The sequence below is a fragment of the Schistocerca gregaria genome, chromosome 2 (genome assembly GCF_023897955.1).
Source record: "Schistocerca gregaria isolate iqSchGreg1 chromosome 2, iqSchGreg1.2, whole genome shotgun sequence".
Taxonomy (NCBI): Eukaryota; Metazoa; Arthropoda; class Insecta; order Orthoptera; family Acrididae; genus Schistocerca; species Schistocerca gregaria.
This window is the reverse complement of record NC_064921.1, coordinates 621,849,797-621,871,071: the sequence shown is the minus strand read 5'-3', so window position 1 is coordinate 621,871,071 and position 21,275 is coordinate 621,849,797. Positions and strand designations below refer to the sequence as shown.

Genomic DNA, 21,275 nt, shown 5'->3' with positions numbered 1-21,275 from the left:
TCGTATCTCAAACGCTCGAGGGAGGGGGAGGGGGAGGGGGGCGTGGGGCGCCATTATCGCAGTATTGCCCCGGTTCAGAATTATCGTAGATCCAGGGATGGTGCGCAGAGCAGTCTCAGTTGTAGTGGGGAAGTGTGTAGTCTCCACGTGACCCATGTTTACACTTTAGTAAGTTTGCTGTTTCCTCTTCGTTTTCTGCTCACATCAAATGAAAACAAAACGGATTTCTGTGGCCGGGAGCTATCAAGTGAATTAAGACATTCACATAACCACGGAAGGCTAATATACGTTATTAGTTTCAGATTTTATTTTATTTCCACTTTTCTGACAGTCATGCATTAATCGCCTTGTAGAAGAATGAAGTTATTTTTGTCGGTTTGCTAAAGAAATTTGGTTTTTATTAATCTTTTACCCTGAGGCGGTCAATGTGTTTGAAACAAAGTGTTTAGTTCCACACATTCGGCTAATTTCAACAGCTCGCTGCATTTCAAGTGCACGATTTTATCTTCTAACAAGTATGGCATTATGCGATAATATAGAATCAAAAATGAGTTAATACAGTACTGGTATTCCAAGAAAATTAACATGCCGGAACCCACACTAGAAAGTTTAATATAAGGTCGAGGCCTACTTCATTGGGAATCTGGAACTACGAATGCCCTCTTTAAGTATGCACTTTAAATGTGCCTTTAAATGTGCCATTTTAGTAAAATTCACGAAATTCCGATGCTCTTGGGGTATCCTCTTATGTCTTTTTTCTTTTGACATAATGTAAGATCTTTTAATGTTTTACACGTACAAACGTACGGGCTTCCTGCGTCACAGTAGCTACCAAAATGCGGCGGCACCTGTCATCTGGTGGTCTCTGACAACTACTGAAAGAAACCTATTTCTAACAGGTCACGGGAAAATATTGCGAATAGTGGTTTGAAAATAGTTACTTTCAAAGTAATTTTCCTTTTACACAAGTTGAACTATGTGCGACAATGTACGATGTACTTCTTAAATCGCAGAGCATTTGATGATGAACCATTTAGAAATATTTTTTGCGCTGACACTCATGTGGTTATCATGAGCAAATTGCTGTAGTGCTACGGGAAGCTCTCTCTCTTCTGCGGTAGCTAATTTATTTGTGGAAAACTTCCAGGGCAAGTCACTGGGCTCGGCCAAAAATTTTCTCTGGCACATTTTTGTGCTGTATCTTAAAGTGTAACACGCAAAACAAGATCAACATTACATGTGAAAGCTTAGCTTCTCTTGTAGCTTATTAACCTTAGAGACCAATATTGTGTGTGAAAGCTTTGCTTTTCTTGTAGCAACACAACGTATATTAATAAAAAACATTACCTTTCCAGTATGTGTATCTGTGCTACCTAACAATGATGTCACTATTAGCTGACATCACGTGTCCTGTGGTCTGAATATCCGCTGTCATCAGGTGGCGGGATCACGTGACATGAGTTATGACTGCCTTACAAAAGCTCATCGCAATCTCGATTACAATGGTTCGGAAAGTAACATGCGGTGTTTGGTAGAATTCGAATTTATACTTTCGTAATACAAAAATATGCAGTGTACATGTGGCTGCACATCAAAAATCTTTCCAAAAGGGGTTTTCTTCCCTGAGCTTTGTTTTCTAAAGTGCCGGGAAATTCTACGCCCATGTGTAAAAACATAACCATTCAAAGGATTGATAAATTTTACAGTTCTGAGGGAAAATATATTGTTACTTAATAACACGGAAAAAGTGTGTTTTCATCCGGAAGAAAGTGTATTTTTAACTGGGAAATCCGGGAAAAATCCGGAAATTTATTTTCCTTGTCCTCATATACACCCTGTGGAAGGTAGCGTGTTGACGACTTGCTCAACCAAACTAATGGAGGCTGCAACAGGTACGCTTCTGGGAGTCACTGCAAAGTTGGGGCCCTTGCTGAGTGCTTTTGAGGTGGCCTCATCGAGCTGCTTGTCACTCAGGTTGACCACTGTCTGTGTGTCCCCATCCTGTTGCACCTTCTTGTTAAGGCGCTCAAACTTGGCGAGTTGACATGCTGTTGATTTCCTCATGGTGCATTTCGCCAAGGACGAGGAGGCACCATCAACCTGGTCCCAGTCTTCACGGGTCAGGGTGGGTGCTATGGAAAGGTGGAGATACAGCAAATCCCTGGACGTGACATCGAGGCGGTGGCGCATGTCACGCATTCTTTCTCTTAGCAGCGCGAGGCTGGCTCGGTGTTTGATTCTGTTTGCCATTCTGGTGTTAACATGATGCTTGAACCTGGCGAAGACAGGAACTACTTTCCCCTCTTGGCATCTTGGAAGGAAACCGAGAGAACTCGGCATCCTCCCCTTCCTCTGTCGAAGCTTATTCAGCTTCTTGATATTAAGGTACATGTGGTTCCCCGTAGAGTCTTCTGATGTAACTTTTCAGGCTTTCCCAGCGAGATCTTGACATGTGGAAAAATCGGGTCTACTGCCGGATGTTTGTGTTGCTCTGGCACAATATTTCGGCCACGTAACTCATTGCCTTCTTCAGGTGCTACCTGAGACTGCCGTGTTGGACGATCTTGTCCAGTATTTATGCCCAGAGGGCGCTGGGTGCTCTCTTTGCCGTCCGCACCTGCCTGGTGCTGCTTGTAATGTGTTGTCTCTTCCCCAGTGTTCCCTCGCATGTCCGCGCCTGACTTGGGCGCCATCTGTGGCAGCTCTCTGAGGCCTGTCCTGTGTCGGGCGTTCCGTACATGGTCCGCGCCTGCCAGGTGCTGCTCCTGAGGTTTTTACCCCTCCCTGGTGCTCCCACGGACGTCTGCGCCCGGCTCGTCCACCATCTGTGGCCGTTGTCTGGAGCCAGACCTGCATGTGGCGTTCCGTTCATTGTCCACACCCGCTTTGCGCTGCTCCCAAGGTGTTGGCACTTCCCTGGAGCTCCGACGGACGTCCGCGCCCGCCTAATCCACCATCTGCAAGTGCGGCCTCATTGTAGGGAGAAGCTAGATGACTTTTTGGAACATCTAAATTCACGCCCCCCCCCCCCCCCCCAAGTATACAATTTACTATGGAGCTAGAGAAGGATGGACAACTCCCATTCTTGGTTGTCCTGGATAAGAGTAAGGCAGATGGCACTTTGGGGCACAGTGTGTATCGTAAGCCCACCCACACTGACTTCATCTTCAAACCAGTAGCTGCCACCATCCGGCACAGAAGAATGGAGTCTTGAAAACATTAGTTCACAGGGCACGAGCTCTGTCAGATAAGGAAAGTCTGGCCACAGAGATAGAACATCTACAGCTGGTGTTCAGCAGAAATGGATACTCCTCCACAGACATCCAAAGGGCACTTTGTACTACCAGTCAACCACAGGGTACACAAGAGGCGGTGAAGGAGGTGGCATACCTGCCATATGATGGACCTATTTCTGCAAATATCAGCAGAATTCTTTCAAAATATGATATAAAGAGTATCTTCTGTCCACCTTCCAAAATTTGGACCATGCTAGGGAGTGTGAAGGATGACCTGGGCTACATAAACCAGGCAAACAACATCCTGTGCCAGTGTGGAAAGTCATACATTGGCCAGACAACCAGGACGGTGGATGTCAGGTGCAAAGAACACCAGAGGCACACCAGACTCGGACAGGCAACAAAATCTGCCATAGCGGAGCACTGACTGGAGCTCGGCCACTCAATGGACAACAACAACACCAAAATTGTGACACAGACACCATGATTTTGGGACAGTGTCATAAAGGAGGCCATCAAGATCAAGGTCACTGACAACCTAATAAACCGAGACAGCAGTTATCAGCTCAGCTCGGCGTGGAGTCCGGCTCTGGAGCTTATTAGGGCTCAACGAAATGAACCAACAAACTCCTCAAGAAGTAGTAACACTGCAGGAGTAGCGCCAGGCGGGTGCGGACCGCGAACTCAACTCTCGACGCAGGACGGGCCTCTGACAGCCGCCACAACCGCAGATGATGGACGAGCCGAGCATGGACGACTGTCATAGCACCAGGAAAGTGCCAACACTGCAGGATCAGTGCTAGGCGGGCGCGGACCGCGAATGGAGTGCCCAACAAAGGACAGGCTTCAGAGAGCTGCCACCGATGGAGACCAATTCGGGCGCGGACGTATGAGGGAGCACTGGGAAAGAAACAAAAACTTACAAGCAGCGCCAGGTGGGCGCGAACCGCGAACAGAGCCCCCGACGCAAGACGGGCCTCAGACAGCTGCCACAACTGCAGATGGTGGACTAGGTGGCGCGGACGTCCGTCGGAGCACCAGGGATGTGCCAACACCTTGGGAGCAGTGCCAAGCGGGCACGGATCACGTACGAAACACCCGTCACAGGACAGGCCTCAGAGAGCTGCCAGAGATGGTGCCCAAGTCGGGCGCAGACATCCGACGGAACACCGGGGAAGAGACAACACATTATAAGCAGCGCCAGGTGGGTGCGGACGGCAAAGAGAGCACCCAGCGCCCTCTGGGCATAAATACTGGACAAGATCCTCCAACACGGCAGTCTCAGGTAGCACCTGAAGAAGGCAACGAGTTATGTGTCCGAAATATTGTGCCAGAGCGACACACATCCGGCAGTAGACCCGATTTTTCCACATGTCAACTTTTTTCTTAATTTCTTTCTGGAGTTTTTGTAGGAGGCATTCAAATTTGGCTGAAAACACTTTTGTTACCACACATCCAGGAATTCTGTAGATTGCTATAACCAGTGTGTTGAGATCACTTAGTTCTACAGAGCAACTTTCAAACATGCTCTCTTCATTTAAATAATTAAAACTATCTCTTACTGTATAACTTGCAGAAGAATTGACATGAATGCAGGAGCATCCACGAGATTTGCTTATTCTACAAAAGCTAGCAGCTACCTTAAAATAATTCATACCATTTAATACTTTTGTACTATCTTCTGTTTGTTTAGGCAGATTATTTAAATATTTACAGATTCTGAAAGCAGAATTTTTAGTTTGTCGATTTTTGTGTATTTACGATTTGTGTAATTCTGTCCCTAAGCCATTTATATTCCAGTGCATGAATAGATCATTTTTGCTTTTGGTTATTTCACGTGCATCGTTTGTTTGGTACCTAAACTTTTTATTTTCAGTTTGAGTTTTTTCTTTGTCACCCCTATCAGAATGAATTAGTTTCCCTTGCTTCTTAGGATTTTACACACATCTATGAACATTTTACTAAGGTTCACAGAGCCTAATCTATTTAAGTGCAGGCCGTCTTTTTCCAGACACTTGTAGTGTAAGAACTTGTTTGGGTCAATGAATAGTGCACCGAGTCTGTTGCACTGTTCCCTAGTGCTAGTATTTATCCTGTTGATGTATCACTTACCGATCTTCAGTGAGTAATTCCACTAATTACCAGCCTGGATGTTGGGTATACAATTTTCGCTGATCTAATCAGATTTCGTGTTTCATTCAGGATTTCTTCCTCACTGTTATTGCGGATGGAGTTTGTGCCCACGTGGATTAAGACACCTCTGTAATCGTCAGAACTTAAAGTTTTGTTACCAGTTTCGCCCATGCTTCTCTTCATATACATTACATTCTTAAAATGTTTGTTGAGATGATGTGATCGAATTCCAGGTCGAACATCGATTTTGCAGTCTCGCACAATGACATTTTTAAATATACGAGGGTCGGTCAAAAAGTAATGCCTCCCATTTTTTTTCTACTTAAAAAAATTAAGTTAAGTGAAAAATTTGAATTTGGCGCCATTCCTCAAACCTTCTTCTGCAATCCACTGCAGTAGTAACTTTCTGTGTCAACAGGTGGCAGCACAGCAGAAGTTTGTAAGATGGCCGACATCGATGTTCGTTTGAGACAGCGTTGTGTGATTGAATTCTTGAATGCAGAAGGTGAAACGCCCACACGCATTCATGAAAGACTGAAGAAGGTGTATGGTGTTGTGACAGTGGATGTCAGCACTGTTAGACGATGGGTTCGTCGTTATAAGGAAGCTGAAGGGCAAACACCGTTGACTGACGAAAAGCGGAGCGGCAGGCCGGTAAGTGCAGTGACTCCACACAACATTCAGCAAGTTGATGACATCATTCGTGGTGACCGTCGGGTGACTGCAGATGAAGTGTGTCGCAATATTTCTCTTAGTAAAGGCAGTGTGATCATGATTATTAAACAATTGGGGTACTCAAAAGTTTGTGCACGGTGGGTTCCAAGAACGTTATCCGATCAGAATAAAGAGGCAAGGAAAACAATAGCCTCCCAACACTTGCAGCACTTCCGTTTGGAGGGAGATGAGTTTCTGAAAAAAATTGTGACCGGGGACGAAACATGGGTGCATTTTTTTGAACCCGAATCAAAGAGGCAGTCAATGGAGTGGCGTCACACAAGCTCGCCGAGGAAGAAAAAATTCAAAACTGTGCGATCGGCAGGGAAAGTTATGGCAACAGTTTTCTGGGATACAGAGGGTGTGATTCTGGTTGATTTTTTGGAGCAGGGATGCACAATAAATTCTGTTCAATACGTCACAACCCTCAAAAAACTTAAAGCACGTCTTCAACGAGTTCGCCCAACAAAATCAATGGCAGATGTTCTTCTTTTGCATGACAATGCAAGACCACACACCAGTCGTCACACCTCTGACGAGATTGTCAACATTGGATGGGAAGTTTTGCCTCATCCCCCATACAGCCCTGACCTGGCACCATCAGACTTCCATCTGTTCGGGCCACTAAAAGAAGCTCATTGTGGGATTCATTTTGAAGATGAGGAGGCCGTCAAAACATCCGTGCGTCAATGGCTTAGGAAGCAGAGCTGTGATTTTTACCGTGCTGGGATACATGCCCTTGTTCAAAGATGGACCAAAACTGTAGAGATGGGCGGAGATTACATTGAAAAATGACAAAATGATCCTCAATGTTGTGGTTTTCAACCTATGTAATTGCATTTAAATTTCCTGACAATTAAACGTAGAAACAAAAATAGGAGGCATTACTTTTCGACTGACCCTTGTAGAATCACCTATTACCATAAAATCGTTTTTGTCATCTTCTTTATTCGTTGCACTTTTACGTTTGTCCTTGCAATGTGAGCTGGTAGCTTTATTGGCTCCTTGTGTCTGGGGACCTTCTCGATCTTTCCCAGGGCAGTTTTTGCCAAGGCTGTTCCATGGCTAATAATTTAGTTTGCCTGAAGTCTGCACATCTGGACAGCTTTCAAATGATGTCAACACCTTATTGCTGTCTTCTTTGATCTACTAAAGGCTTATGACACCATGTGGCAACACCACATCCTTGCTACCTTACATGACTTTTGTCAAAAACTTCTTGTCACACTGTACTTTCCGGGTTAGAGTTGGCGCTCCCCATAGTACCTATGTCCAAGAGAATGCGGTCCCTCACGGCTCAGTATTAGAAGTGTCCCTCTCTTTTGAGTGGTAATAAGCAATCTTGGAGCAACCAAAGTGTCTTTAGTTTCATTCTCCTTGGCTTTGAGTTTTTAGCTGCCAAGACTCGTGTTGTGCACTTCTCTTGATGTCATACTGTTCATCCACAAGCAGAAATTTATCTTGATGATCTATGTGGTGGAGATTATTGTTTTCTGGAACTGGTCTTGATGTCTTTGATGTCTGGCTTCTCCACTTCCGGCAACTTAAGCAAAGGTGCTGGCGACACTGAAATACATTTCGCTGCCACAGTAACGCCACCTGGGGTGCAAACCGCAATATCTTTCTGCAGTTGTACAAAGCCCAGATCTTGTCCTGCCTCAATTATGGGAGTGTGGCGTATGATTCAGGATCACTCTCAGTATTGCAGGCAGTTGTGCATCACTGTGGGGTCTGACTTGCAAGAGGAACAGCCTACTCGCAGGGGCTGGGGTCCCTCCATTACTGATCTGCTGCCAGCAACAGCTATTGAGTTATGCTATACACATTTGTTGCTCCCCAAACATCGAAACTACGGTATCCATTTTCCTAGAGACCCCGAACTGTGGTCACAACTGCAGCTCACGTAAAGTGTCTCTGCTTTGAACTCCAACTTCACCCACTGTCACCTTTTTTCAGGGAGCAATCACATACGCCCCCATGGCGTAAAACCCTACCTTGGATCTGTTGATTTATCCTTTGGACCAAAAGATTCAGTTGACCCCATACTGTTACGCCACCTGTTCCTGGCTGTCATCAATGTGTTTCCATGTTTGGAAGTGGTATACACAGATGGTTAAAAGGTTGATGGACAAAGTGGTTTTGCATATACATATGCAAGGTTCAGTTCACTATGCTCCCTGCCGAATGGATGCAGTGTCGTCACTGCTGAATTCGTGGCCATCAAACAATCCCTTAGCCACGCTTGTTCGAGCACCAAAAAGATGCTTCTAATCTGCAGCGACACCCTGAGCAGCCTTCAGGCTGTAGACCTGTGCTACTCTCTTCACCCATTAGTCATGACTATCCAGTATCTTCTTTCTGACCTCCATCAAGCTGGACAGCCAGTTGTCTTTGTTCCCATGGACATATTAGGATATCAGGGAGTGAACATACTGACTGGGTGGCGGGTTGGCTACCAGTTTTATGCTAGAGGAAGTGACAATATAGGTACATGTTTATTGATGTATGTCTGTAATATGAAGGTAAAAATTAAGAAGTAGGTCATATTTTTGGAAAACAATGGTGGCCAAAATAAAAATTACAATATGATTATCTTACCTCATTTTTACACTTCTTCCTGAAGAAACTGAACCTTATTTTCTGATACATGGCTACACTTTTCTTTCACCCAATTTATGAATGTTTTGGGGTTATTACAGTAACAGTTTCATTTTCATTTTTGGGTTTAGCAACTCAGGTATGTTCTTCTCAGATGCATCATAAGAAGTCACATATCTGCCCTCATAAGTTTTGCAGCTTCAATTTGGTGAAAACAGTGCTAACCAACAAAAGTAGGAACAATGTTACAAATACAAACATTTTTGGGATTGTCCAACAATTTCTAATGCATATACCATATTGAATAACTAAACAAATGATAGAACAATTTGTAGGAATGTACAGGTAACTCTGTTGCAATTTAAGATTTATAGAGGTAACCAAATATATAGCAAGCAATAGCTCAAAACTGCTCTTGTGGGTTAGCACTTTCTTCAGCCAACCATTTCCATTTTGCCCCTCAGCTGTAGAATATTCTGATCCACCAAATATACTGGTAGCTGGCATTTCACACTATCTGAGATGTAACTGGATATAATATTTCTGGTTATCTCTGAAAATTTTCAACACCTGTTAACACTGTGCTGTTCAGTTTCTTTCTGAAACAGATGATTTGTTTCAATCCTATCCTCTCTTGAAACTTCTTTCTGTCCTCCATATCATAAAAAAGGGTATTGCTCTGACATCTCTAACCACTGGTATTTTACTTCTCATGATGTTGCCGTGATGGGTGGCAACAATAACACCACATTTTTTTCATATTATGAAAGTATAATCAGGAATTTCACCAAATGCAGCACATTAACTCCTGAACCACTGAAATTGAGATTGAAGTGCACCTTTTGTCAGCCAGTCACAGCTCGTATCACATGATCTTGCGAGCTAATAACAGCAGATATTCACAGCCTGACACACATGATGTAGTCAGCCAATATCAATATCACTGTTAAATAGCACAAACTCAAATAGGAAAAGTTATGGTATAAATTAATGTACATACGGTATAGCAAAAACAAAAGCTAAGCTTTTGCATGTAATATTGGTCATCATTTTTTTCTCGAAAGAAGTAGTTACGCAGGATCCTAAGAGCACAGCTTGAATTGCAGAAAGGTCAATCCATACGAAGGGGAATTTTTAGAAAGCATTCTGTAATTGGAGCAAAGCAGTGATTGGTATAAAATGCTAAAAATCAAATAAAAACAATCTTGATTACCTTTTCAGATTTTTATTCATTAGCAACCGGTTTCACCCCCCTGTGGGTTCGGGGGTAAGAATAGGCCCACGGTATTCCTGCCTGTCGTAAGAGGCGACTAAAAGGAGTCTCAAACGTTTTGGCCTTGTGAGATGGTTCCCTAACGGGTTTGACCTCCATCCTTCTAAATTTTCCGAAGAGCGAGCCGATTGGGGAAGGGTGCCTTACAAGGAGCGATGTGTCCATCATGCATTACCATCTCTAGCCAGGTTTGTCGTCATCGCTTAGCAGTCCCGCTCACCTACCATCTCTTGGGCGTGGATTTGTTCTTGGGTGCAGTTTATTGCAGTCTGCTATGCTGTGTCGCTTTTGGCGCCAATGACGATATTGGACAGCACGGTAGCCAGTCCGTTGTGTTGGTTGTAGCCCCCTGACTACACAGGGATCGCTCTGCTGATGCCAGTGCCGTTAACTCCCCACGTATGCCAAGGAGTAGATGCCTATCTCCTTGGGGCATTGGGACTCCCGGCAATGGCCATCCTGCCAGGTGGTCGTTGCTGAGGCTGGGTGGCGCCCGTGGGGAGGGCCCTTGGTCGGAGTAGGTGGCATCAGGGCGGATGACCTGCAATGAAGCGTGGTACAATATCTCTTGCTGGCGACCAGCCGCCAGCAGTCTCTAAGCGTTCCAGGGCTCAATACAACGCATCTACATATGACCCCAAATCGTTCCCCTCCCTGGCTACACCATGGGAGGAACGAAAGACTAAGGATGCCAGCGCACCATACTCGCCCCGCTACCTGGTGTGTACGAGAGCTGATGGTGAATCCTTTACATCCATGAAGCCTCAGTTCTTCGTCGAGCACTTAGAGGACAAGTTCGGGGAAGTGGAGGGCTTGTCCAAAATGCGCTCGGGCTCGGTTTTGATCAAATCGGCGTCCTCCGCCCAGTCCCGCCGGTTACTCGATTGTAACAAGCTGAGGGATGTTCCGGTTACAATCACGCCCCATAAGAGTCTTAATATGGTCCAGGGCATAATATTCCATCGGGACCTTCTATTGCAGTCCGATGACGAGCTTCGCGCCAATTTAGAGCGGCGAGGTGTTCACTTCGTCCGGCGCGTACATCGTGGTCCAAGGGATAAGCAGGTTGCCACCGGTGCCTTCATCTTGGCCTTCGAGGGTGATACTTTACCTGAGAAGGTCAAGGTGATGGTCTATCGTTGTGACGTCAGGCCATATATCCCTCCCCCGATGCGGTGCTTTAAGTGCTGGAAGTTCGGGCATATGTCTTCCCGCTGTACTTCCGGCCTCACATGTCGAGATTGTGGACGCCCATCACATCCCGATACTCCATGTGCTCTGCCTCCCATCTGTGTAAACTGCGGAGAGCACCACTCGCCTTGCTCGCTGGACTGCAGGATCTTCCGGAAAGAGCGCAAGATCATGGAGTATAAGACCCTGGACCGCCTGACATACACTGAGGCCAGGCAGAAGTTCGAACGCCTCCATCCTGTTCGAATGACTGCCTCTTACGCCGCGGCTACTACTGTTATGGCCCCATTAGCTCTCCCTCAGACTGCCACCTCTCAGAGCCGGAATGCTACACCTGCCCCCTTGATGGTGGGGGGCACTTCACTCCCTGCTGCTCCTGCACTACCTGCCTCAGGAGCAGCAACCCCCCAACCATTGGGGACATCAGTCCCCACTTCTAAGCTGGGGAAGCCTCAAATTTCCCCGGCTCGAATAGCACGGAAAGGGTCCCTTGGGTCCCTTCCTTCCCAGGTTTCCGCCTCTGGGAAGGGTGACGTCAGCCAATGGAAGAAAAGCAGACCAGCGGCTGGTCGCAGGGCTTCCCGCTCCTCCTCCGTCCCGGAGACTGACTCGCTGGAGCCCTCCCAGCCAATGAAACCCAAGGACCAGACAGACAAGACGAAGAAGAAGACCTCTAAGGCCAAGGACCACGCTGTGGCATCCACCCCACTGCTCCCTACAGGCTCTGCGTCCGAGGATAAGGTGGAGATCCGGGCGTCCGCTGAGGACCCGGATCTCGCCGGACCCTCAGACACCATGGAAGCAGATTGTACTGGTCCTCCATCGGTGGCAGCAGGTGACCCAATGGCGTGATCTGCCTCCTCGGCCCCTTCACGCCTTTTTCGGACATGGACAAAGCAATACTCCAGTGGAACTGCAGCGCTTTTTTCCACCACCTTGCTGAGCTTCGCCAACTCATCAGCAGTCACCCTTTCCTCTGCATTGCCCTACAGGAAACTTGGTTTCCGGCAATGCGGACCCCTGCCCTACGTGGGTATCGGGGTTATTACAAGAATCGGGCAGCTTATGAGAGGGTATCTGGTGGAGTCTGCGTCTACATCCTTAACTCTGTCTACAGCGAATGTGTACCTCTTCATACACCTTTAGAGGCTGTCGCTGTAAGGATGTGGACGCCTCAGCCTATTACTGTCTGCAGTTTGTATCTTCCGCCAGATGGTGATGTCTCGCGTCATGTGTTGGCTGCATTGATAGCAGACTGCCTTCTCCTTTTGTGTTACTGGGCGACTTTAACGCCCATAACCCCCTGTGGGGTAGTGCCGCGGTTACTGGCCGGGGTAGAGATGTCGAGACTCTTCTCTCGCAGCTTGACCTCTGCCTCTTAAACACGGGAGAGCCGACACATTTCAGCGTCGTCCATGGCACATTTTCGGCCATCGACCTTTCTATCTGCAGCCCTGGACTTTCACCAGCCATCCACTGGAGTGTCCATGACGACTTATGTGGTAGTGACCATTTCCCCATCTTTCTGTCGCTACCACAGCATCACTCTTCTGAACGCCCCTCCAGATGGGCTCTGAATAAGGCTGATTGGGGCTTGTTCTCCTCTCTCGCCACTATCGCACCTCCTTCCCCCGACACCATTGATGCGGTGGTTCAGTCGGTCACCACCGGCATCGTTTCTGCGGCGGCATCTGCGATTCCCTGTTCATCCGGGTCCCCTCGGCGGAGGACTGTGCCTTGGTGGGCGCCCGAGATCGCAGAGGCGATTAGAGATCGCCGGCGGGCTCTTCAACGCCATAAGCGGCACCCGTCCTTGGAGAACCTCATCGTTTTTAAACAGCTCTGTGCCCGTGCCCGACACCTTATTCGCCAACGGAAGCAGGAGTGCTGGGAACGGTATGTTTCCACCATTGGCGTCCGTACCTCTGCATCGCAGGTTTGGGCTAAGATTAGGCGACTCCATGGCTATCGGCCGCCTGTCTCTGTCCCTGGGCTTTCGCTGAATGGAGTGGTGTGTACTGACTCCGACACGATTGCGGACCGGTTAGCAGCGCATTTTACTCAGTGTTCCGCATCTACGAATTACCCACTGGCCTTCCGCTCCCGGAAAGAGCGGTTGGAAAGTTGGAGGCTTTCCTTTCACACGCGCCACGCGGAGTCGTACAATGCTCCTTTCAGTGACTGGGAATTCCAGAGTGCCCTATCTGCTTGCCCTGATACGGCTCCTTAGCCAGACCGCATCCACAGCCAGATGCTGAAACACCTCTCAGTGAATTGCCAGCGACGCCTCCTAGATGTTTTCAACCACATCTGGGTTGAGGGTGTGTTCCCGTGTCAATGGCGAGAAAGCATCGTCCTCCCTGTGTTGAAACCTGGCAAGAACCCGCTGGAGGTGGACAGCTACCGCCCCATAAGCCTCACCAACATTCTTTGCAAGTTGCTAGAACGTATGGTGAGCCGGAGGTTGAGTTGGCTCCTCGAGTCTCGAGGCCTTTTGGCTCCATCTCAGGGTGGGTTCCGTAAAGGCCGCTCTGCCGTCGATAATCTGGTCTCCCTAGAGTCTGCCGTCCGTACAGCCTTTGCACGCCGCCAACATCTGGTTGCCGTCTTCTTCGACATGCGGAAGGCGTACGATACGACTTGGCGATATCACATCCTGGCCACACTTCATGGGTGGGGTCTTAGGGGCCCGCTCCCGATTTTTATTCAGAATTTTCTGTCGTCTCGTTCCTTCCGCGTGCAAGTTGCTGTGTCCCGTAGTTCCTCCCGGGTCCAGGAGAACGGGGTCCCACAGGGGTCTGTCCTCAGTGTCTCCCTGTTTTTAATTGCGATCAATGGGCTCGCTGAGGCGGTGGGATCGTCCGTCGCAGCTTCGTTGTATGCAGACGACTTCTGCCTCTACTACAGCTCCGCTGGCATTGCAGTTGCTGAGCGCCAGCTGCAGGGCACTATCCGCAAGGCGCAGTCATGGGCTGTAGCGCACGGCTTCCAGTTTTCGGCCGCTAAGACCTGCATTATGCATTTCTGCCGGCGTCGCACGGTTCACCCTGAGCCACGCCTTTACCTTGACGGTGAACCTCTTGCTGTGGTAGAGATGCATCGGTTCTTGGGACTGGTATTTGATGCCTGGTTGACTTGGCTGCCTCATATTAGGCAGCTTAAACAAACATGCTGGCGGCATTTAAACTCTCTCCGTTGCCTTAGCCACACCGGATGGGGTGCCGATCGGTCCACCCTTCTCCGGCTGTATCAAGCGCTGATCCAGTCCCGCCTTGATTATGGGTGTGTGGCTTATGGTTCGGCATCGCCATCAGCGTTGCAATTGCTGGATCCCATCCATCACTGCGGGATCTGACTCGCCACAGGAGCATTTCGGACAAGCCCTGTTGACAGCTTACTTGTGGATTCTGGTGTTCTTCCATTGCGGGATCCGTCGCGACCGACTTCTGGCCGCTTATGCTGCCCACGTTTGTAGCTTGCCAGGGCATCCCAACTACCGTCTCCTGTTCCCGCACTCGATCGTCCATCTTCCAGACAGGCGGCCCCGGTCAGGGTGTACGATCGCGGTTCGCATCCGGGCTCTACTGTGTGGGATTGAGTTTTTTCCTCTCCCGCCTGTTTTCCGGGCCAATCTCCGTCTGCCCCCTTGGTGTGTGCGCCGACCATGCATTCGGCTGGATTTGGCACAGGGTCCGAAAGACTCGGTCCCTCCTCCGGCCCTCCGCCGCCGCTTTGTTTCTCTCCTTGCCGAGTTTCCCGGATCTGCCGTGGCCTATACCGACGGTTCGATGGTCTCTGGTCGCACTGGTTACGCTCTTACTCTAGAGGATCATTGTGAGCAACGGTCGCTGGCACCCGGGAACGGTGTATACACTGCCGAGTTGGTTGCCATCTATCGCGCCCTAGAGTATATCCGCTCCCGCTCAGGTGAGTCCTTTGCCATCTGTAGTGACTCCCTGAGTGGTTTACGAACTCTTGACCAGTGCTTTCCTCGTTCCCGTCTGGTGATGGCCATCCACGAGTCGCTCCATGCTCTTGCCCTTTGCGGCCGCTCCGTGGTCTTTGTTTGGACCCCAGGTCATGTCGGCATCCCGGGCAATGAGCGGGTTGACACGCTGGCTAAACAGGCAGTGAGTTCACCGGCTCTGGAACTCGGCCTTATGGAGTGTGATCTCCTGTCGCTTTTGCGCCAGAAAGTGCTTGGTGCCTGGGGTGACGAGTGGCGCACCCTGCCCACGCCCAACAAACTTCGGGCGGTGAAGGAGACGACAGGTGTGTGGCGCTCCTCCATGCGGGCCTCTCGGAAGGACTCTGTCGTCCTCTGCCGGCTGCGCGTTGGCCACACGTGGCTGACGCACGGCCATCTGTTGCGCCGGGAGGACCCACCGCTATGTCGCTGCGGGGCAGCTCTGACGGTGGTCCACATTTTGGTGGACTGCCCGCTTTTAACAGGACTCAGGCAGACGTTTGCGCTGCCTGCTACCCTCCCTGCCCTTTTATGTGATGACGTTGCTATGGCGGACCTCGTGTTGAGTTTTATTCGGGCAGGGGGTTTTTATCGTATGATTTGAGTGTTTGTCCTTTTATTTCCTGTATTGACTTGGGCCTTTGGCCTGTGGTTTTAAACTGTGGGTTTTAATGTCATTTGGTGGTTGGCTTTTCCTTATTTTCATGGTCGGCCAACCACCTTCACACTCGGGGTGATTTTAGTTCCGTTTGTCTGGTCTTTGTCTGTCTTTCTTGTATTTTGTCGTCCCTTGTCTCAGTTCTCCGTTTTTAACGACTGACAGTTTTTATTTCGTGTGATTTTATCGTGGAACAAGGGACCGATGACCTTAGCAGTCTGGTCTCTTCAATCCCACACCCAACCAACCAGCAACCGGTTTCAGTCCTTTACTCAGACCATCTTCAGGCTCTTCTGTCGTTATGGCTGCTGGTTGTAGTGGCAGATGGAGCGAGATCTGTAGAAGTAAGACTCTCACTTCGTCTGCTACCACCAGCAGCAATAATGGCAGGGAAAAGCCTGAAGATGGTCTGAGAAAAGAGCTGAAACTGGTTGCTAGTGACTAAAAATCTGAAAATGCGATAGAGATGGTAAAGAATGCCATACGAAGTGATCCAAGAGGGTTGCTTGACCATTTTTAAATCTTTTGATTTTTATATGTGATTTTCGTATTATTGAGATGTTTGAATCAGTTTTTTTTTTTAATTACCTTGCACCTTTACTGAATGGCAGCCATTTTTATTTGTAAGCGCATGACTGTTTTTCACTTTGGCTGCACTAGTATTAATTTGAATATGTCTGCAATGGGTTAAGCTACAATATTGCATCTGATATGATTGTTTTTAGAAAAGTCTTATCTACAACACTGTTTATTACCCAAGGTACACAAAAAAAACAAAAAAAACAGTAAAAATGACCTCCAAAGGTTGGTACTGAAAATTTACCAAATCTGTTTTTTAGACCCAAACATAACAGCCAAGGAGTGATTTATCATAGGGCATTTTTTTCCCCTGGTTAGATATCATAAACTACTGTCCTTATTTAGAGCAAGAAAACTGACAAATATTACATTAATTTTTTATAAATTTTTGAAATTCAAAAATCTTTTGTCAAGTTTTGGACTAGTTATCTCTAGTGAAGCTGAATATATAAATGTTATTTTTGCACATTTTGTACACCTATAAGATAGTAAAGTAGTGTAAAAATTTCAACATTTATATTCGACTGTGAACAATGAGTTTTTGAAAATGAGGAAATAATTCACATTACACTCAAATTGATCTTATGGTTGTTGCCTATTTAAATAGTTTGCTTCATCATAATAAAATTTAGTTGTAACATGTTTGTAGTTAACACTATCACCCTATATTCAGTTAATATTATTTATTTCAATAATAAAATATTTTAACATAGTAGCTTTTGCTTTAGTTCTATGTTAAAAAGTTTGTCCATTTACATCTAGGTTTACTCTCAGTTAAGTAGCACATTATTACAAGTTGAAAATGATAAAAGTAGAGTAATAAACATGTGAAATTTCTCCATTGTTGAATAGGCTACAGTTTTGTGCACCAGTTTACTCCTCAAGATAAGTGTGTACAGGAACTCAATAAATAGGGTGACAAGTCTGTACGTGAACTGTGTACTCCCACCACATTTGCTGGGTGTGACATTGTTCTAGTCAGGCTGTTCAGAAACCTGTGCCAGAGTGGATGTACATACTTCATTGAGGGTATAGAATATTTTATTTGCTTTTGTTGTGACTGCAGTTTTTAATCAACTAAAATAATTTTAAAATTTAGTAATAAATAAATATGAAATATTAATTGGAATGCAGTAAAATGGATGAACATTGCATTATTGAACAGACCATAAGTGAAGTGTGTCACAAAACAGTTTATGTATAAGTTTCAAAAACTTAAAAATGTTAATGACTTTGATGAAGATGGACAAACTTTGTTTAAATTATGAGTAAGTTCTTCTGTATCATCAGTTTGGGAATCTCACAAGAAAAAATATTTTTTGAAGTACAATCACATTTTTTGGGAAAAAAATGCTGTTTCATCCTGATGTTCATATGAAGCCAGTTATTAAAGGTTTGAGGCAAATAAAACCTGAACATTTGTCCTTGTTAAGTGCGAATAAAACAGCATACCGAGTGAAACTTAATGTGATTCCTGGAAATTCCCTGTGCCCAAATAGTTACTCAAAATTTTTTGTCATGAATCTTGTTAATGATATTTGTATTCCTAATGAGGAAGCAATTAGCAAATTGGGTTTTGTGTGTTCTAAGTTAGAGGTACCTACTGCTGCAAAAATAAATAAAAAATTGAGTAGCGGAAAAGAAAAGCAGCTATTGAAAGCAAGGTACAACAAATTTCAGACAAAATTTGAAATCGTGCATTAATACTGTAGATGCCAACTGCAAGGGAAACATTCCAAGTGGGAAAAATATATCTAAAAACAAAGATGATATAACTTGCCAAACGAAAGTGTTGGTATGTTATACACACACACACACACACACACACACACACACACACACACACACACACACACACACACACACACACACGCACAGGCACAGGCACAGTCAAGGCAGAAGTACAGAGGCAATGACAGGTGAGGTATGAGCGGCGGCACCTTGAAATTAGCAGAGGTTTAGGCCTGGTGGGTAATGGGAAGAGAGCTTGGTTCATTCCCATGAAATCCCCAAACCACCTTCCCTACCCTCTGGCTCCTACCCTTGTAACCGCCCCCCAGTGTAAAACCTGTCCCATGCATCCTCCCACCACCACCTACTCCAGTCCTGTAACCCAGAAGGTGTACACTATCAAAGGCAGAGCCACGTGTGAAAGCACCCACGTGATTTACCATCTGACCTGCCTACACTGTCAAGCTTTCTATGTGGGAATGACCAGCAACAAACTGTCCATTCGCATGAATGGACACAGGCAGACAGTGTTTGTTGGTAATGAGGATTACCCTGTGGCTAAACATGCCTTGGTTCATGGCCAGCACATCTTGGCACAGAGTTACACCGTCCGGGTTATCTGGATACTTCCCACTAACACCAACCTATCAGAACTCTGGAGATGGGAACTTGCCCTTCAATATATCCTCTCTTCCTGTTACCCACCAGGCCTCAACCTCCGCTAATTTCAAGTAGCCGCCGCTCATACCTCACCTGTTGCTCCTGGGGTATCGGCGAGGACCATTCGCAACCGTCTCCATGAAGCTGGGCTACGGTCCCGCACACCGTTAGGCCGTCTTCCGCTGACGCCCCAACATCGTGCAGCCCGCCTCCAGTGGTGTCGCGACAGGCGTGAATGGAGGGATGAATGGAGACGTGTCATCTTCAGCGATGAGAGTCGCTTCTGCCTTGGTGCCAATGATGGTCGTATGCGTGTTTGACGCTGTGCAGGTGAGCGCCACAATCAGGACTGCATACGACCGAGGCACACGTGGCCAACACCCGGCATCATGGTGTGGGGAGCGATCTCCTACACTGGCCGTACACCTCTGGTGATCGTCGAGGGGACACTGAATAGTGCACGGTACATCCAAACCGTCATCGAACCCATCGTTCTACCATTCCTAGACTGGCAAGGGAACTTGCTGTTCCAACAGGACAGTGCACGTCCACATGTATCCCGTGCCACCCAACGTACTCTAGAAGGTGTAAGTCAACTACCCTGGCCAGCAAGATCTCCGGATCTGTCCCCCATTGAGCATGTTTGGGACTGGATGAAGCGTCATCTCATGCGGTCTGCACATCCAGTACGAACGCTGGTCCAACTGAGGTGCCAGGTGGAAATGGCATGGCAAGCCGTTCCACAGGACTACATCCAGCATCTCTACGACCATCTCCATGGGAGAATAGCAGCCTGCATTGCTGCGAAAGGTGGATATACACTGTACTAATGCCGACATTGTGCATGCTCTGTTGCCTGTGTCTATGTGCCTGTGGTTCTGTCAATGTGATCGTGTGATGTATCTGACCCCAGGAATGTGTCAATAAAGTTTCCCCTTCCCGGGACAATGAATTCACTGTGTTCCTATTTCAATTTCCAGGAGTGTATATTCCAGAATCATCTGAAACTGAATATATTTGAGCTTAATCGAGAAATTAAGAAGTACGTGTTCAGTGACACCTAAAGAGAAAAATAGTTCACAAATCCAACATTTCTGATTGTTTGGTTAAACTAACCTGAAAATTACTGAAAGGGGAAGGCATTCTACCAGTTTTAGGAAACAATAAAGGAGCAGATATAAGTGATGAAAAACTGAAAAAAATCCAGCAGTTTTTTTGAAGACGACGAAAACAGAATGTGCCAAGATAGCAAAAGAGTTCTTATAAGTGGAGGTAAAGAACAAAGCAGAAACAACTAGCACTGTCAATTTTAAATGAACTTTATGTGGCTTTCAAAAATGCCATCCTGAATGCAAAATTGGAAGCTCAAAATTTTGTGTCCTTTGCCCTAATTGGTGTATTTTGGCCACCTCCTCAGGAACACTCTCTGTACATATGTTTGTTTATATCATCAAAATATCAAACTGATGATTTGGGTGCAAAACTCAATGACGTTAATTACAAAGGGTTACTAGATTTAATGTCCTGTGACACTAACAATTATGTCTGCATGATGAGTTTGTGCGCTAAATGCCCCGGTAAAGAAACTGCTCTTGAATTGTTTAACAAATCTCAAGAGCAAATGCCTGACAATGTTACCTTCAAATAGTGGTTCGCAGCTGACAGGGCTGAAATAACAGTGGTGTGTGTTGTTGTGTTGTGTTGTGTTGTGTTGTGTTGTGTTGTGTTGTGTTGTAGGAACTTGTGGCACTGTCTAGTGGAGAAACAAAACACTATTTCAGAACATGGTTTTGGGTTTCTTTTGACAAAAAATTAAATATATGTATCTAACGGTAAACATAAAAATAAGTACCTCCAATGGTTACAAGTTCCTTTCACTGTTGTAACATGTCACATGTACACTGTCATATTTTGTAAACAAATATGCTGTCGGATTATTGGGTGCATGTTTTGTTTAGCAGAAGAGAAAACATTATCACAAAGTAAAAGAATATACACCCTAACAACATTATTACAGAATAAATGTTTTAAGGGATTTGGAGGTGTTGAATACAGTCATTGAAATAAACACTTCAGGTGGTTGACAAGTTAAAATAGCTTAAACTTCATTCTCATTTGTACAATCAGGTGAAGCGTTACAAAATTTATGAACAAGAATCGTATTGGCTACAGTGGTAAAATTATACACAAATAACAATTTAGGCTAGAGAGGGAGAGGGTGAAAAGAGTGATTGTGTGAGAGCAAACTTTACAAGGCAAGGGGTCTTAAGGTATCTGTTACATGTAATAACTGCATAAAGGTTATGGTAGTACATTGATTAATGCTTGAAAATATGGATGGGCAATTTGTGCCAGTAGTTGATGTACATATAGTTTAAAGCTGACATGGGGTACAAGCTGCTGGTATGATGATATATCAGTAAATGAGGTCAATCTCTTGCAAACTCGGGGGCAGTCTTGGTTAACATACTAATATTTACCATAAGTATCTAGTTGTGTGGGGGGGGAGAGGGGGGGGAGTGGCGCGTCCCTGTG

At 46.3% G+C, this 21,275-nt stretch overlaps 1 protein-coding gene across 1 annotated transcript in view; it reads left to right on the top strand.

Moving 5' to 3' along the window:
- Positions 1–4,056: 4,056 nt before the first annotated feature.
- LOC126335902 (mucin-2-like) overlaps positions 4,057–21,275 on the top strand; it is a 35,081-nt gene continuing 17,862 nt past the window's right edge. The window contains exon 1 of the mRNA XM_049999374.1: positions 4,057–4,537. Within this exon, the coding sequence (XP_049855331.1) occupies positions 4,057–4,537 (481 nt within the window). The remainder of the gene's footprint in view (positions 4,538–21,275) is intronic.